This window comes from Suricata suricatta, chromosome 16 (genome assembly GCF_006229205.1).
Source record: "Suricata suricatta isolate VVHF042 chromosome 16, meerkat_22Aug2017_6uvM2_HiC, whole genome shotgun sequence".
NCBI classification, from domain to species: Eukaryota; Metazoa; Chordata; class Mammalia; order Carnivora; family Herpestidae; genus Suricata; species Suricata suricatta.
Window position 1 is genome coordinate 58,592,711 of NC_043715.1, and position 16,590 is coordinate 58,609,300.

Sequence of the window (16,590 nt, forward strand, 5' to 3'; positions counted from 1 at the left end):
CCCGGCCGGGACACCGGGGACCTGGGCCGCGGGGACGCGAGCAGGCGCCCCGCGCTGGGCCCTCGAGGGTCTGCGTGCGGGGAGGCCGCGGCGGCCGCGCGTTTACCTGAGCGGGGTCCCGGGGCGCAGCCGCCGCCATCGGACTCTGTAGGCGGAGTGAAGGGATGACAGCTGAGCGAACCGGGTGGTCGCGGGCACAGAGGTCCTGTGCTGGCCTGGCTGGCGACGAGGTCCCCGACTCCAGACTCGCCTCCGTACAGCGGGGACAAAGCCTCCTTCCGTGCGGGACCCGGCCTTCTGGAACGTCTCACAAGGCGAAGAAACCTGCCAACAGCCAAAACGTTGACCACAGACTGGATACCGGAGATCCCGCCCAACCCTTTGTGCTCAAACGGAAACACAGCTTTTCTAAGCCTTCATTGGCTCAGCGATGCTGTCTTCAACGCTGAGCGTTCTGGGAAATTTAGATTCCCAAGGTCTAGGAAAGGGGGTTCTCCACCTGACTCCAGGAGAAAAGGCCAAGATTTACTGAGAGGGCTCTAGGAAATGGAAGACCCCTGTTCAAGGGTAGAGACTCGGCTGCCCTTCTTTAAGGAGGCCAAATGCGGATATATGGAGACTAATCACACAGGTGCCAAGGCCATAAATTAGAATAACACATCTTTACCAAGAGGCTCTGGGCAGCAATGCAAATTTGCCAACACTGAGGTGCCATTTTCTCCCATACTGTTCCTTTAGAGGCACACAGAGTTCGGGACTTGACAAAAATTGTCATAGTAGCTAGAAACCCCAAATTTAGAGAATATTTAAACAAGAAGGTCTTTCTTATGTTACAAACCAAAGCAATATGTGATAGGCAGTCCCCACGTTGGAGACTTGGGAGTGGGAAAAATTCATCACAGAGACAAATGTGCCTGAAAAAGGTAGCTCTTAGCAAGCTGCCAGTAGAATTCATTTGGTTTCCTCTGAACCAACACTAGGTGAGGTCCATGCCAACTAGTCAGAGAGAAGGGGACATGAACCTCCTAAGGGCTCAGGCCATTCCTACTTTGCTCCAATAAATGGCAGAACAGATGCCAGCTTCCCTGAAGGGAACCTGCCAGGTGGTTGAGATGAAGTGGCTTTGGCCACAGAAATTGGCAATGACATGAATCTGGAAAGAACCCTGGGCTGGTTAGAAAGTGCAACATGCCCACACTTGCTTCCCACATGATTGGAATTTATGGGGAATCTTCCCTCTACGGAGGTGTAGATGTATGAGATTCAAATCAGGCAGATGGCTACTCACAGAGGTTTTGATCCATTTTTGTTATACTGAACAAGGAAATTTCACACTTCCTCCACAACTATGGTCTTTCTGCAGTGTGGACTCCCCATTGATGACTGAAGGTGAGGCTATAGCCAAAAGATGTCCTGTACTCACTACACTCTAAGGATTTTCTCTAGTGCAGATACCCTGATTCTGAGCAAGTGTGTCTGTGTAGATGAAGGCTTACATTCTTCACAGTTGTAATGACTTTTTCTACCAACACACACTTGATGGGTTTGTTTGCCCCCTCCCTGGTAGAAGTGCCCTACCTATACAAATAGTCCGAGGTGGCCAGGAAGTCCTTCCTAACCTCCCCACAGGTAAAGGGCTTCCTTAACACATGGAACTTGCACCTCTTCACACACGAGGCTCTTTCCATGGTGCAATTTTTCACCAAAATGCTGCTCCTGGTGACACTGAAGGTTTGCATTAAAATAAAATGGTTTGGTACATGCTATTCTCTTGTAAACAGTTTCTGTCCAAACATTTCCCATGGTGTTTAGCCAAGTGTAAAATGTGTTTCAAGACAGGGATACACATATCACGGGGGTGGACCTTCTGAATGAAGGGACCCGCCTTGGGAATCCCAATCTGTGCTGTTCCTACAGAAACACTCTGTTCATAAGGTGTCTCTTTGATCTCTGCTCCGCACCAATAACCTTAAAGCGAAGAAGTAACAGTGAAGTATGTGCTGACATTATTGGAGGAATGTGTCCACACTGACTCACTGAATCACATTCAGTTGAATTACTCGATTGAATTACAACCAGAAATAAGTCCAGGGGATTCTTTTCAAGAACTGGGAGTGGGGTTCTGGCTGCAGATGTGGCTGCTGAGCATTACTGAGACCATAAGGCCACAGAACAGGAGAGGCTTCCCCAGCAGCACACAGGACAGGGTGGGGCACAGGGAAGCAAAGCAGATGCACAACTTCTTCTTCCACCAAAGGCTTTCAGCAGGAACTTGTCTTCCAGTGACATTTAAGGCCATGCAGAGGCATGTGAAAGCCCAGGAAGAACCAATTGCAACAAATGAGTGGAAGTTCAAGGCCAATGTCAAGATACTACTGTACAGCTTAGGGCATAACATAAGCAGGTTAGTGTGGCAGAGCACTTCAGAATGAGTGTAGAGAGGGATGGATAGAATGTGGAATAGAGAGATATTCGAGATTTCCCCTGGGCTTCAACAAGTCAGCACAGTATCAACAATAGAAAGGGAGAAATGAGGTGTGGCCACCGGCGATGGCACCAAAACCCTGGTTGGAAAGGATAGGTTGCTGGTGTGATCTGAACATAGCCCTGACGTCACACACTCCCCGGCTGCCATCCACCAGGGCCAGGCCCCCTCTGAGCCCACCCTGTCCTGGTTAAGGTCATGTCCATCCTGTGGAGAAAGGACACTTTTGAAGCCCTAGTTAGGCAACTACATGGGACATGGAGGAAGCAAGCTCTGAAGGGGACACTGCCAGGTGAGTGGTCACTACTTGGCCAGGGCAACTCAGCACACAACAGACCATGGAAGAGATCTACACACTATAAAGAGAACTGAGCAGGAGGCTTGAAAAACACCTCATGGTCCAGGTACATAGAGGCCATGAGAATGCAAATAATTCCTGGCACGAGCTAGCACAAGGAAATGTCACTTAAAGTAAGAGAGTAAAACCTGAGGGACAGAAGTGCCTCGGACCTAAACACAGTAACTGGCCAGGGAGAGGGCAAGCAAGGCAGATCTTTAGGCTCACTCTCAGGGTGCTGACCCTGAGTCCTCCCATGAGGCAGACGCTGGGGCATGAGGAGGGAAGAGGTCAGTGCAGACAGTTCAGCCCCCGCCCAGGAACGAGGGACAGTGTCCATGGTCCTGCTGTGAGGAGGACAGAGCACTGTCTGGAGAAAACAGGGGTGGAGAGTGGGGATGTAAAGCTTAGAACAGGGCACTGGGGAGGGCATGGCTGCCTTGCCCAGTGAGGATATGAGCATATAAATGTAAAGTTCTTCAGACTCGCATTGTAGTATGGGCATCTCTGAAACCCATCCAGGAACTGCCACTCCTCCAACAGATGCAAAAGCATGTTCTCAGATATCACAGGGCCTGTCATGATAGGGACAGATGAAGTCAGGAGTAGCCTCTCTGTGGTCCCACAGTACAAACTCATCTTCCTCCGGAGATCCGCTTCTCAGAGGAGATACCAGTCCTGGGTCCCACTGATGCCTATGCTCTCCCCTTGCTCATATGAATACTCTACTCAGACCTCACCAACAGGCAGGTGGGCAGATAGACCCTATCTCAGCAGTGGACCCGGCCTGCAGGGTGCAAACCCACCTGCCAGGCAACAACCCTGGGGCCCCCAAGATCATGACTCCCAAATACAACCAAACCTGGCTTCACAACTCCACCTTCAGTCGCCAGTAGCAAGGCCCTGGAGCCATCAGGCCACACTTCCCCTCTATATGTACTTCATTCTGTGGACCATACGCTCACATCTCCAGACCCCACAGTCACCACCATCTCCCTGCCCCCCTTTCACCCATGTACTGGGCACAGGGCATCCAAAGAGTGTTTGACCAATTCAAACATGACCCAGCACAACCCCAGACCTCTAATGGACGCCACAGTCAGGGAAAGTTCCAAACGCTGCTTTGAAGACCTCACAGCCTGCCTCTGAACCTTTCTTCAATATTAACCACTCAGAATTACAACTGAGTTTAAACACTCATGGCTCACTTCCACTCCTGTGCTGCGCTGCTATCCCCTCAACAGCCATTCCCCACCATTCTCTACAAAACTTTCATTAAAACCCCCGTATCACTGGTCCCCCATGCCTGGCATAGTGTCTCTCACTTATGACAACCTTTGCTCCAGATCTTGTCCACCAGCAAGACTGAAAAACCCCAGACCCCACCAAAGCTCACCACCAAATCTTGCTGATTCTGTACAGTAGTAAGAATAAGCAGGACCCTTGCCTTCAGTGTCATCTTGACTCGATGACTATTCTGCCTTCACATCCATCTCACAGCCACTCATCCCAAGGAAGCCTTGGTCACCTGTCAGACTATCCTCTCCTCACCTTTGTGCCCTCCACACTCAACAACGGTGCCCAATCCTGGGTTCCATCTTCCTAACCTATTAAGAGCATCACCACTAAAACATTAATAGCCCCCTCCTACCTGTGATCCAAAGTTCCACCCCAGCTCACCACTTTTGGATGTCTTCTCTCTTGAATGCTCCCCAGATTTTTAGTCCTGTGTATCCAGCAGCCCACTCGGTGACTCCATTCACCATTCTATGAAACATCATAGACTCTTAACAGAGCCAAACAGAACACCTGATAGTCCCAATAAAAATGAATCTTCCACCAATTTTACCATCCTAGTTGATGGAGCTTCCATTGCTTCAGCTGCTAGGACCAAAATTCCTGAGGTCTTAAGTGACTCCTCCTTTTCTCCCTCACCTACAACATCAAAAAAAGGAAATAAAAGGCATCAGAATTGGCAAAGAGGTCAAACTTTCCCCTTTCGTAGATGACATGATACTCTACGTGGAAAACCCGATCGACTCGACCAGAAGCCTTCTAGAACTGATCAATGAATTCAGTAAAGTTGCAGGGTACAAAATCAATTTACAGAAATCAGTTGCATTCTTATATGCCAAAAATGAAGCAACAGAAGGAGAAATCAAGAAACAGATCCCATTCATAATTGCACAAAAAACCATAAAATACCTAGGAATAAATCTAACCAACGATGTAAAAGACTTGTATGCTGAAAACTATAGAAGACTTATGAAGGAAATTGAAGAAGACACAAAGAAATGGAAAAGCATTCCATGCCCATGGATCGGAAGAATAAACATTGTTAAAATGTCATTATTACCCAAAGCAATCTACACATTTAATGCAATCCCCATCAAAGTTGCACCAGCGTTCTTCTCAAAGCTAGAACAAACTATCTTAAAATTCGTATGGAACCGCAAAAAACCCCGAATAGCCAAAGTAATATTGAAGAAGAAAACCAAAACGGGAGGCATCACAATCCCAGACTTTAGCCTCTACTACAAAGCTGTCATCATCAAAACAGTATTGTATTGGCACAAAAACAGACACATGGACCAACGGAATAGAATAGAGAGCCCAGAACTGGACCCACAAGTATATGGCCAATTAATCTTTGACAAAGCAGGAAAGAGTATCCAATTGAAAAAAGACAGCCTCTTCAACAGGTGGTGTTGGGAGAGCTGGACAGCAATATGTAGAAAAATGAAATTAGACCACTTTCTTACACCACTCACAAAAATAAACTCAAAACGGATAAAGGACTTGAATGTGAGACAGGAAACCATCAAAACCCTAGAAGAGAAAGCAGGAAAAAGCCTCCTTGACCTCAACTGCAGCAATTTCCTACTTGACACATCCCGAGAGGCAAGGGAATCAAGAACAAAAATGAACTACTGGGACCTCATCAAGATAAAAAGCTTCTGCACTGCAAAGGAAACAATAAAAAAAAACTAATAGGCAACCCATAGAATGGGAAAAGATAGTGGCAAATGGCATATCAGATAAAGGGCTAGTATCCAAAATCTACAAGGAGCTCACTAAACTCCATACATGAAAAATGAATAATCCAGTGAAGAAATAGGCAGAAGACCTGGATAGAGATACTTCTCCAAAGAGGACATCCAGATGGCCAGCAGGCACATGAAACGATGCTCAGCGTCACTCAGCATAAGGGAAATACAAATCAAAACCACACTGAGATACTACCTCACACCCGCCAGAGTGGCTAGAATGAACAAATCAAGAGAATGTAAATGCTGGTGAGGATGTGGAGAAACGGGCACCCTCCTACACTATTGGTGGGAATGTAAACTGGTACGGCCGCTCTGGAAAACTGTGTGGAGGTTCCTCAAAAAACTATTGATAGAACTCCCCTATGACCCAGCAATAGCACTGCTGGGGATTTACCCAAAGGATACAGAAGTGCTGATGCATAGGGGCACATGTACCCCCATGTTCATAGTGGTACTTTCTACAATAGCCAAATCATGGAAAGAGTCTAAATGTCCATCACCTGATGAATGGATCAAGAAGATGTGGTGTGTGTGTGTGTGTGTGTGTGTGTGTGTGTATGTATATATATATTATATATATATATATATTGGAGTATTACATGGAAATGAGAAGGAATGAAATATGGCCATTTGTAGGAAAGTGGATGGACCTTGAGGGTGTCATGCTAAGCAAAATAAGTCAGGCGGAGAAGGATAGATACCATATGTTTCCACTCATAGGTCTAACAGGCGAAACCTAACAGAGGACCATAGGGAGAGGAAGGGGGAAAGAGAGCTGGGGAGAGTGAGGGACACAAGTCATGAAACACTACTGAATACTGAAAACAAACCATGGACTGATGGGGGAAGGGGATGGAGGGAAGGGGGTGATGGTCATGGTGGAGGGCACTTGTGGGGAGAAGCACTGGGTGTTACATGGAAACCAATTTGAAAATTTTAAAAAGTCTACTTGATATTTATTTAAAAACAGACCCATTATCTCTCCTTCTCCCTTTCCAATCATGTACAGTAAATAAATAAATAAATAAATAAGTGGGCCCAGAATCCAATCACTTCTCCCACCTCTACAGCCACCACTCTTGTTCAACAACACTCACCAGGACTACTGCAGTAGCCTCCCTCTGTCCTCCCTGCCTCCTTTCTTAACCTCATACATAATCTGCTCTCCACTGTGCGAGGTGTGATTTCTAAGGTTTATATATTTAAGTAATCTCTACATCCAACGTGGATCTTGAACTCATGAGATCAAGAGTTGCATGCTCTACCGACTGAGCTGACCAGATGCCCCAAGTTTTGGAATCTAACAGACAAGGTACATAACAAGCACAAAAACCCTCATATAATAGATATACTTTTTAAAAAATGCAATACATGAATAACATGTAATTTGAGTATCTTGCATTGGGCAGATTTCAAAGTCAAATCTCTGAAAACAATGAAAAGATTCAACATTTCAAAATAATTGCATCTCATTCAGACGACATTAGGTAGGCCACTGAGCATTTACTAAAAACTCTTCGACTGAAAACTATTAAAACATCAAAGTAAAAACTTTAAAAAAGCTTTAGAAAATAGATTAATGTTGAAAAGAAACAACTCTTCCTATGGAAAACAATGTTGCTATTGAGTTTATTAGAAATAAGAAATTTAACTTAAATTACCATGATTTATCATTTATAACATCCACATTACTTAAATATATTGGATTATAGCACTATTTAGGCAAATATGTGCTTCATATTTACTTACGTTAAACAGTAAATATTAAAATTCAAACAAAAATAATTTTCAACTCAATTTTTTAAAGCAGACATCACAGAACTGCATGTAAGCACAGATAAGAGTATTTTTCAATGACCAAGTATTATTTTTATGTTACTCATAATAAAAGACAAATGAAGATGATGACTGGGTAGCTTGGTTGGCTAAGCATCTGACTTTGGCTCAGGTTATGATCTCATTGGTCTGTGAGTTTGATCCTTGCATTGGGCTCTGTGCTGACAGCTCAGAGCCTGGAGTCTGTTTTGGATTCTCCTTCTCTCTCTCTGCCCCTCCCCTGCTTGTGCTTCCTCTCTCTCTCTGTGTCTCTGTGTCTGTGTCTCTGTCTCTCTAAAAAGTAAATAAATAAATACAGACATGCATACACATTTTTAAAATAAATAAAAAATGGTTATGAAATATGGATAATGAGGAAATAAAAATTCAGCTTTTCGAAAGTTGCCATAATACACCAATGACCAAATATTTCTAAAAGTTGTTTTCATTTAATAAAAAATTCCAAAATATTCCTTTAGTATTTTTCCTGTTTTACTGGTGGTTAAATGTAACAGTCAATAAAGTAAATTTATTTCAATTGAATTTTTAAAGAAATCTGGTCATTTCACCTATGTGAATAAATGCTCAGTTACCCATCATGTCTCCTCTGTAAAGTTTCTCATCTTTGGCATATCCATCAAGACCTAACAGAAGAAATGATCAATACTTCCTCTGCTTTGTCTTATATGCATGCACACACTTCTTAAACTCCCTTCAGTTTTGCTGAAGTCTTTATAAGCCTCCACAATCTGGATATTCCTGTGGCTTTTCTCTCCATTTGAAAGGACATTCACCCTATATGTCTAGAAAATGCAGGTAAATCTTTTGTTCATTAATTTAAACTGATAAGAACAGATACTACACTTGATCTTAGCTGAAAGGCCAAAAAGCAATGTTGTTCATTAATTTAAAGTTCATATTAGCAGTGAGTTTTGTAAGGGTAAATATAAATCTAAAAAAGAAAAAAAAAATCCCCAAGGCAAGAAGAGAAAGAGACTCTATTTATCCATCACTTTTCTTAGAGTATTTGCTTCAGGAAACTTATAATTGTCAATTCTTCCTCTGCTCTTTGAAGTGTATGGAAATATTTATAAAAGTTAGATGAGTTTCCAAAACCCAGGATTTTTCTTTCTTGAAGATCTGAAGGGCTTCTCTTTGAAAGGATATCACGAAGAAAGCTAGGGCACCATCTCCAGGGAGGATAGGAGACTAACTTCCGTAGGAACCAGGGTCCACGTTACAAAATTCCTTCCTGCTGTAAAGATATAAGAAATTGATATTTCCTTAGGAAAAGGCAATCAGCAAACCCCAACAGCCATTCTAATTGTGAGGTGAACTTACGATGGACGTTGTGCGACAAATGGAGCCATGAAGTCCTCTTACTTGGCGTCCGGTTATAGTTTATCTTAAGAATGTGAACATCTCAGGTTGTATTTCGTGACCATATAAAAGGCTGAGTGTTCTTACTGACTTTATTGTCCTTTAATGGGCTGTCCCTGATGCACATTACATCTTGGTTTAATGCCTGTTCAAGAATAAGACTGTTGCTTGCCAGTGTGGTGAGGTTTTCTGGGTCAGCAGATGACTTTGTTGATAATTATATTTCCCCAACAGTATCCGCCTCAAAACACTGAAAATTCCATCCACAGCGTTATCATGAAATCCTCAAATGTCAGTAGCGAGTAAAATGACCGCTAGAGTAAGTCACCTTGGAGTAATTATTTTTACATTTTTATTATAGTAAAATACACATAAAATTGACTATCTTAATCATTTTATTTTTTTACTTTTTTTTTTAAAGAGAGAGAGAGAGAGTGCATGAGCAGGGGAGAGAGAGCGAATCTTAGGCAGGCTCCCAGCTGAGTGTGGGGCTCAATTCCACAGCACTGGGATATGCCCTGAGTCAAAATCAAGACTCAGATGCCCAACTGACTGAGTCACCCATGTCCCCCTTAACCATTTTATATATTTAAACTTTTTAAACATTTATTTATTTTTGAAAGACAGAGAGAGAGAGAGATGGAGCACAAGTGGGGGAGGGGCAGAAAAAGAGGGAGACACAGAATCTGAAGCAGGCTCCAGGCCCCGAGCTGTCCGCACAGAGCCTGATGCAGAGCTTGAACCCACAAACCATGAGATCATGACATGAGCTGAGTTGGACACTTAAGTGACTGAGCCACTCAGGTGCCCTGTTATATTTTTAAATAATCTCTATACCCAAAGTGAGGCTTAAACTCAAGCCCCTGAGATCAAGAGTTACATGCTCTAGTGACTGAACCAGCCAGGGCCCTTACTCATCTTAGCCATTTTAAGTGTACATTTTAGTCAAATGAAGTACATTCACATTGTTGTGAAACTACCAGCACCATCCATCCACACTACTTTCACATCATCTCCGATGGAAACTCCATACTGAAGAAGCAAAATTCTCCATTCCTCACTGCCCCCAGCCCCTGGTAACGAATACTCTACTTTCTGAGTTTGGCTATCCTAAATACCTCATATAAATAGAATGATTTAGTATTTGTCTTTTCTTGTCTTATTTATTTCAGTAAGCATATTTTCCAGATTTATCCATGCTGTAGCATGTGTCAGAATCTAATTCATTTTTAAGGCTGAATGATATCCTATTGGATGTATATACTATGTTTTATCTATTCATCCACCCATGGATATTTGAGTTTTTTCCACCTTTTCACCATTGTGAATAATGTTCCTATGAACACTGATGTACAATTATCTGTTAGATCCTTGCTTTCAATTCTTTTCGGTATAGCAGAATTGCTAAATCATATGGTAATGCTATGTTTAATTTTTTAAGGAATTGACATACATTTGAGTTATTATTTTTACCATGTTCATTTCTTGTCAGTCCAATAAACAATATAAAGTCATAATTTTTATTCAACACAATCTCAGAGCCTTTGCATATAAGTCCACAACTGTTGAACAGAGTAATCAAATTAATGGTGGAATGTTCTGGAAGAAACTCATGGCCCAGAGACCATCCTTAGAACATTTGTTTTCCTTGTCCCCAACAAAGCGAAACTCTGAGATTCGGGTATCACTGAAAATGAACACCAAGGGGTTGAATGCTGGGAAGCCGAAAGACACCGGTGCAGAGGTGTTCATCAGCCAATGGCTGGGGTTCACAGTCTGGGTTATCTAGAATGATAAAACAGAAGATAGAGAGTACAAGGAGACAAACATGCTCACCAGGATCAAGATCACGCGTGTCACTCTGGTTTCGAGGCAAGGTCTGGGGAAAAGGCTGCTGCCGTGAATGTGCTGGACTCATTGTTTGGGCCTGAGCAGGACAAGGACCATGGGGCCATTCGTCCACGTCAGGGGGCTGAAACACACAACATCAGTGAAGGTGTGAACAAGTGCAGTTGCAGAGAACACCAATCTTTCAGGAATGGGTGAGGAGCAGAATCTATCAATGTTTTCCATACTCATGATGTTTTTGCTATTCTTTGGGCCAGTTACATTCATAGTAATCAGTATATTTAACAACAGGTGCAGAATTCAATAGACAAAAGAGCAGAAGCCAGTGCACACTGCGGGTCTAATTCTGAGCCGCATCCCCCCGGAGAAACTGGGGCAAAGCTTGCTGGCCTGGAAACAACTGAGGAGGCAGGTGCTGCTGAGGAAAGCCTGTCTGGCCACTCTGTAAATAGAAGACCAATATACATTCAGCGTCATCCAGGCAAGATTTTAATCTAAAAGCATCAGTGTCTGAGGGATCCCTTTAGAGAAAAGAACCAACACATTAGCTAAGACCAGTTGGTTAGGAATCAAGTCTGTGTGTCTCAAGACCTGTGCATAGAGTATTATTATAAAGACAAAGAAGTGAAGAATCTCCACGGATCTCAGCAACAATCTGAGTTAGGAAGGTAAGAGCCTAATTTAAGTTAGTAGAAATCCATCCATCCATTCAGAGGATGTGTTGCAGTTTGATTTCATTTAAATCAGAGGAATCTGGAGACTGAAAGAGAAAATTTGGTTACTCTAATTAGATCCAGAAAGTGTCTTTCCTCAAAAACAAAACAAAACAAAACAAAACAAAAACCCCCCACCATTATTTCAAGAGAATATGAACATCACGAATGAGTTCTAGTTTCTGGTTAAACTCATAAAGAAATTAGAAGTCACCACCAAAACCTCACCACAAATAAAAAGCTGAACAGGCTGAAAAACTAAAAACTCTTTTTGGATCCATAAGGGGAGGGGCACAGGGTAAACTGGTGCCCGAGATCGGAGAGACAGACAGGTGGATATAGGAAGTCACCCCTCGCTGCAGCGGAGACACTCATGAGCAGGAACCACCACGGGAACCAGTGCCTGGGTAGGAAAACCCACACTGTAAGTGATGAATTGCTAGATGTACAGTGTGGACAACTCTGAGAGCTGAAAACTCCAGGGGGACCCAGTCATAGCAGGGTCCCATAATATTGTGAAATTATCTCCAGGAGGTTGGACAGATTCACACAGTGAATACTGGGGGGAAAAAACCAACCAACCAACAACAACAAAAAAAAAAAACCCATCAAACTCAAGATTCCTGCAAGAGGAGGGGAAAAGGAACCCTTCTGAAATAAGCCAGAACAGTTCATTCATCTCAACAAAGCCTACCCTCAGGGGAAACGAGTTAAACAGAACCTGACTTGTATTATTACAGAGCCTAACTAACCCCAGAGAAGGCAAAAACCCAACTCCAGCCCACTCTAGCCATCCTGTCCCACCTAAAGAAAGAGAAAAATATAGAAACACTTGTGAAGTAAACAGTCCAGAAGCACAGGCTCATTAGAAAACTGAGATCTAGGGGCACCTGGGTGGCTCAGTCGGGAGAGCTCCAGCCTTGGCTCAGGTCATGATTTCATGGTTCATGAGTTTGAGCCCCGAGTCACATTCTATGTTATAGCTAGTTCAGAGTCTGGAGCCTGTCTTCAGATTCTGTGTCTTCCTCTCTCTCTGACCCTCCCCTGCTCACTCTCTCTCTCTCTCTCTCTCTCTGTCTCTCTCTGTCTGTCTGTCTGTCTGTGTCTCTCTTTCTCTCTCAAAAATAAGTAAAAAACATTAAAAATTAAAAAAAAAAAAAGACTGAGATCTAATCTTAGAACTTCCCTCATCCACACCTTACTACCACACTACAAAAGGACTAAATATAGTAGCTCCTTTTACCCAGGCATCACATCTGGCTATCAAGAAAAAAAAATTACAAGGTATAAAAGGCAAAAAACACAATTTGAAGAGACAGAGCAAGCATCAGATCCAGGCATAGAAAAGATGTAATTATCAGACTCAGAATGTAAAACAATGATTAATTTGCTAACGGCTCTCATGCATATAGTAGACAGCATGCAAGAATACGTGAGTGATGTAAGCAGAGAGATGGACACAGCTGAGGGAAGACTCTTTGGGCTCAAAAACATATTGACAGTGGGACACCTGGGTGGATCAGGTGTTGAGAAGCTGATTTCAGCTCAGGTCATGATCTCAAGGTTCATGAATTCAAGTTCCACATCAGGCTCACTGCTGTCAGTGCAGAGCCCACTTGGGATCCTCTGTCCCCCTCTCTCTGCCCCTCCACTGCTTGTACTCTCTCTCAAAAAAATAAATAAATAAAACACTACAAAAAATATCAATAGAAACTTCAAAAACTAAAATGCAAGAACAAATATTGAAAAAAAGGGAAAGAATATCCAAGGACTGAGGGGCAATCACAAAAGGTGTAACATATGCACAACAGAAAGGCCCGAAGGATGAGATAGAGAGGAACAGAAGAAATTTTGAAAACAATAATCACTAAGAATTTCCCCCATATTAATGTCAGACACAAACCACAGATCAGAGAACCCCAAACAGAACAAAAACAAAACAAAACAAAACCACCACTACCACCACCAACAGCAAAAGAAATACTACTAGTAGGCATATAATTTTCAAATTATCTACAACCAAGGATAAGTAAAAAACAAAAAATAAAAACCAACCAACCAAACAAACAAAAAAAAACACACAGCAACCTGAAAAATGCCAGAGTGCAAAACACCTCACCGACATCAGAACAACAATAAGAACTACAACTTTTCTTCAGAAACCATGTAATCAAGAGAGGAGTGAAATATTGAAAGTGTTGGGAGAAAACCCTCACCAAACTAGAATTCTGTACCCTGTGAAATTATCCTTCAAAAGTAAAAGAGAAATACTTTCTCAAAGAAAAATTGAGGGAATTTCTTGCTATTAGACCTACTTTGCCAAGAAATGTCACAAGATATTCTTTAAAAAAAAAAAAGGGAAAGTAAGCTCAGAAACTCAGATTGACAGAAAAATAGAGCATCAAACAAATAAGTGAAAGTAAAATTAAAACTCTTATTTTTCTTATTCAATCGATCTAACAAAATAACGATGTCACAAAAGTAGACAAGAATATACGATATACTTTTCTTCCTTTTTAAAATTTATTTCTGAGGGGGAGGGGCAGGAGCAGGGAAGGGGCAGAGAGAGAGGGAGACACAGAATCAGAAGCAGGGTCCAGACTCTGAGCTGTCAGCACAAAGCCCGATGCGGGGCTCAAACTCACAGACTGTGAGATTGTGACCTGAGCCGAAGTTGGACGCTTAACCAACTGAGCCACTCAGGCACCACAGAATATTTTCTTTTTCTAATTCTTAATCTAATTATTATTTTTCTTAAGGCTTATTTTGAGAGAGTGTGGATGTGCATGTGCATATGCAAGATGGAGAAGGACAGAGAGAGAAGGAAACAGAGCATCCAAATCTGGCTCTGCACTGACAGCAGAGAGCCTGAGGCGGCACTTGAACTCATGAACTGTGAGATCATGACCTGAGCAAAAGTTGGATTCTCAACTAACTGAGCCATCCTGTGCCTCAGAAATATGGAATATTTTCATGTGATGAAAAAGTAGACAGAAGTAGACATGAACACCTGTGAATGAGTCTACCTCAATGTCAAATTAGGTGGAATAACTATCTGCAAAATGAATAATGGGGCAGACAACCATATCAGAAGCCAACTTAGAATAAGGTGAATTCTACATGATAAATAACCTCTTTCTGAATAATGATTTGGTACTTCATGATATTAAATAATTAATATGTTTATGGATAGAAAGATACTGTAAATAAGGGGAAAAGCATTTTTGTTGTTTTTTAAATTTTTATTAAGTAGGCTCCATGCCCAATGAGGGGCTTGAATTCATGACCCCAAGATCAAGAGTCAGTTGCTCTGCTGACTGAGCCAGTCAAGTATCCTAGGTATCTTTGTCTTTTAAAGTGATGTATTTAACCACAAAAAACCCTGAATAGCCAAAGTTATATTGAAGAAGAAAAACAAAACAGGAGGCATCACAATCCCAGACGTTAGCCTCTACTACAAAGCTGTCATCATCAAGACAGTATGGTATTGGCACAAAAACAGACACATAGACTAATGGAATAGAATAGAGAGCCCAGAACTGGGCCCACAAGTGCATGGCCTATTAATCTTTGACAAAGCAGGAAAGAGTATCCAATGGAAAAAAGACAGCCTCTTTAGCAGGTGGGCTGGGAGAGCTGGACAGCAACATGCAGAAGATGAAACTAGACCACTTTCTTACATCGTACACAAAAATAAACTCAAAATGGATAAAGGACCTGAATGTGAGACAGGAAACCGTCAAAACCCTCAAGGAGAAAGTAGGAAACAGCCTCCTTGACCTCAACCACAGCAATTTCCTACTTGACACATCCCCAAAGGCAAGGGAATCAGGAACAAAAATGAACTATTGGGACTTCATCAAGATAAAAAGTACTGCAAAGGAAACAATTAAAAAAAAACTAATAGGCAACTGACAGAATGGGAAAAGTTAATGACAAATGACATATTGGATAAAGGGCTAGTATTCAAAATCTACAAGGAATTCACCAAACTCCACACCCAAAAAACGAATAATCCAGTGAGGAAATGGACAGAAGACTTGAATAGACTCTTCTCCAGGGAGGACATCCAGATGGCCAACAGGCACATGAAACGATGCTCAGCATCACTCATCATCAGGGAAATACAAATTCAAACCACACTGAGATACCACCTCACATCCGTCAGAGTGGCTAAAATGAACAAATCAAGAGACTATAGATGCTGGCGAGGATGTGGAGAAATGGGCACCCTCCTACACTGCTGGTGGGAATGTAATCTGGTGCAGCTGTTCTGGAAAACACTGTGGAGGTTCCTCAAAAAACTATCAATAGAACTCCCCTTTGACCCAGCAATAGCACTGCTGGGGATTTACCCTAAGGATACAGAAGTGCTGATGCATAGGGGCACATGTACCCCCATGTTCATAGTGGTACTTTCTACAATAGCCAAATCATGGAAAGAGCCTAAATCCCCACCAACTGGAGAATGGATCAAGAAGATGTGGTATATATACAATGGAATACTACACAGCAATGAGAAAGGATGCAATCTGGCCATTTGTAGCAAAGTGGATGGACCTAGAGGGAGTCATGCTAAGCGAAATAAGTCAGGCAGAGAAGGACAGATACCATATGTTTTCACTCATAGGTCTAACAGGAGAAACCTAACAGGGGACCATGAGACGGGGAAAGAGAGGGGAAGTTAGGGAGAGGGAGTGAGGCAAATCATGAGAGACTCTTGAATACTGAAAACAAACTGAGGGCTGAAGGGGGAGGGGAGAGGGGAAGGGAGGTGATGGTCATGGAGAGGGGCACTTGTGGGAAAGAGCACAGAGTGTTATATGGAAACCAACTTGGTAATAAACTATTCAAATTTAAAAAAATTAAAAATGATAAAGTGATGTATTTAGAGATGCAATTATATGGCTTCTAGGATTTGCTTTTTTTTTAATGTTTGTTTATTTTTGAGACAGAGAGAGG

General features: G+C 42.5%; 1 protein-coding gene and 1 pseudogene across 3 annotated transcripts in view; both read right to left on the reverse strand.

The window, feature by feature from the left end:
- Positions 1-11,034, reverse strand: part of LOC115280465 (zinc finger protein 345-like) — a 38,130-nt gene extending 27,096 nt beyond the window's left edge. For 2 of the 3 annotated variants that reach the window (XR_003903793.1, XM_029925383.1), the window contains exons 1-2: positions 10,904-11,034; positions 107-324 (exon numbers count right to left, since the gene is read on the reverse strand). Coding sequence is in view for 2 of the 3 variants with exons in the window: in XM_029925383.1 (XP_029781243.1) it covers positions 107-139 (33 nt within the window). In the remaining variant the exon portion in view is untranslated. Of the gene's footprint in view, positions 1-106; positions 336-10,903 lie in introns of those variants that run through there. The other variant, XM_029925384.1, reaches the window with a different exon arrangement.
- LOC115281351 lies at positions 8,484-8,581 on the reverse strand (annotated as a pseudogene).
- Positions 11,035-16,590: the final 5,556 nt, after the last annotated feature.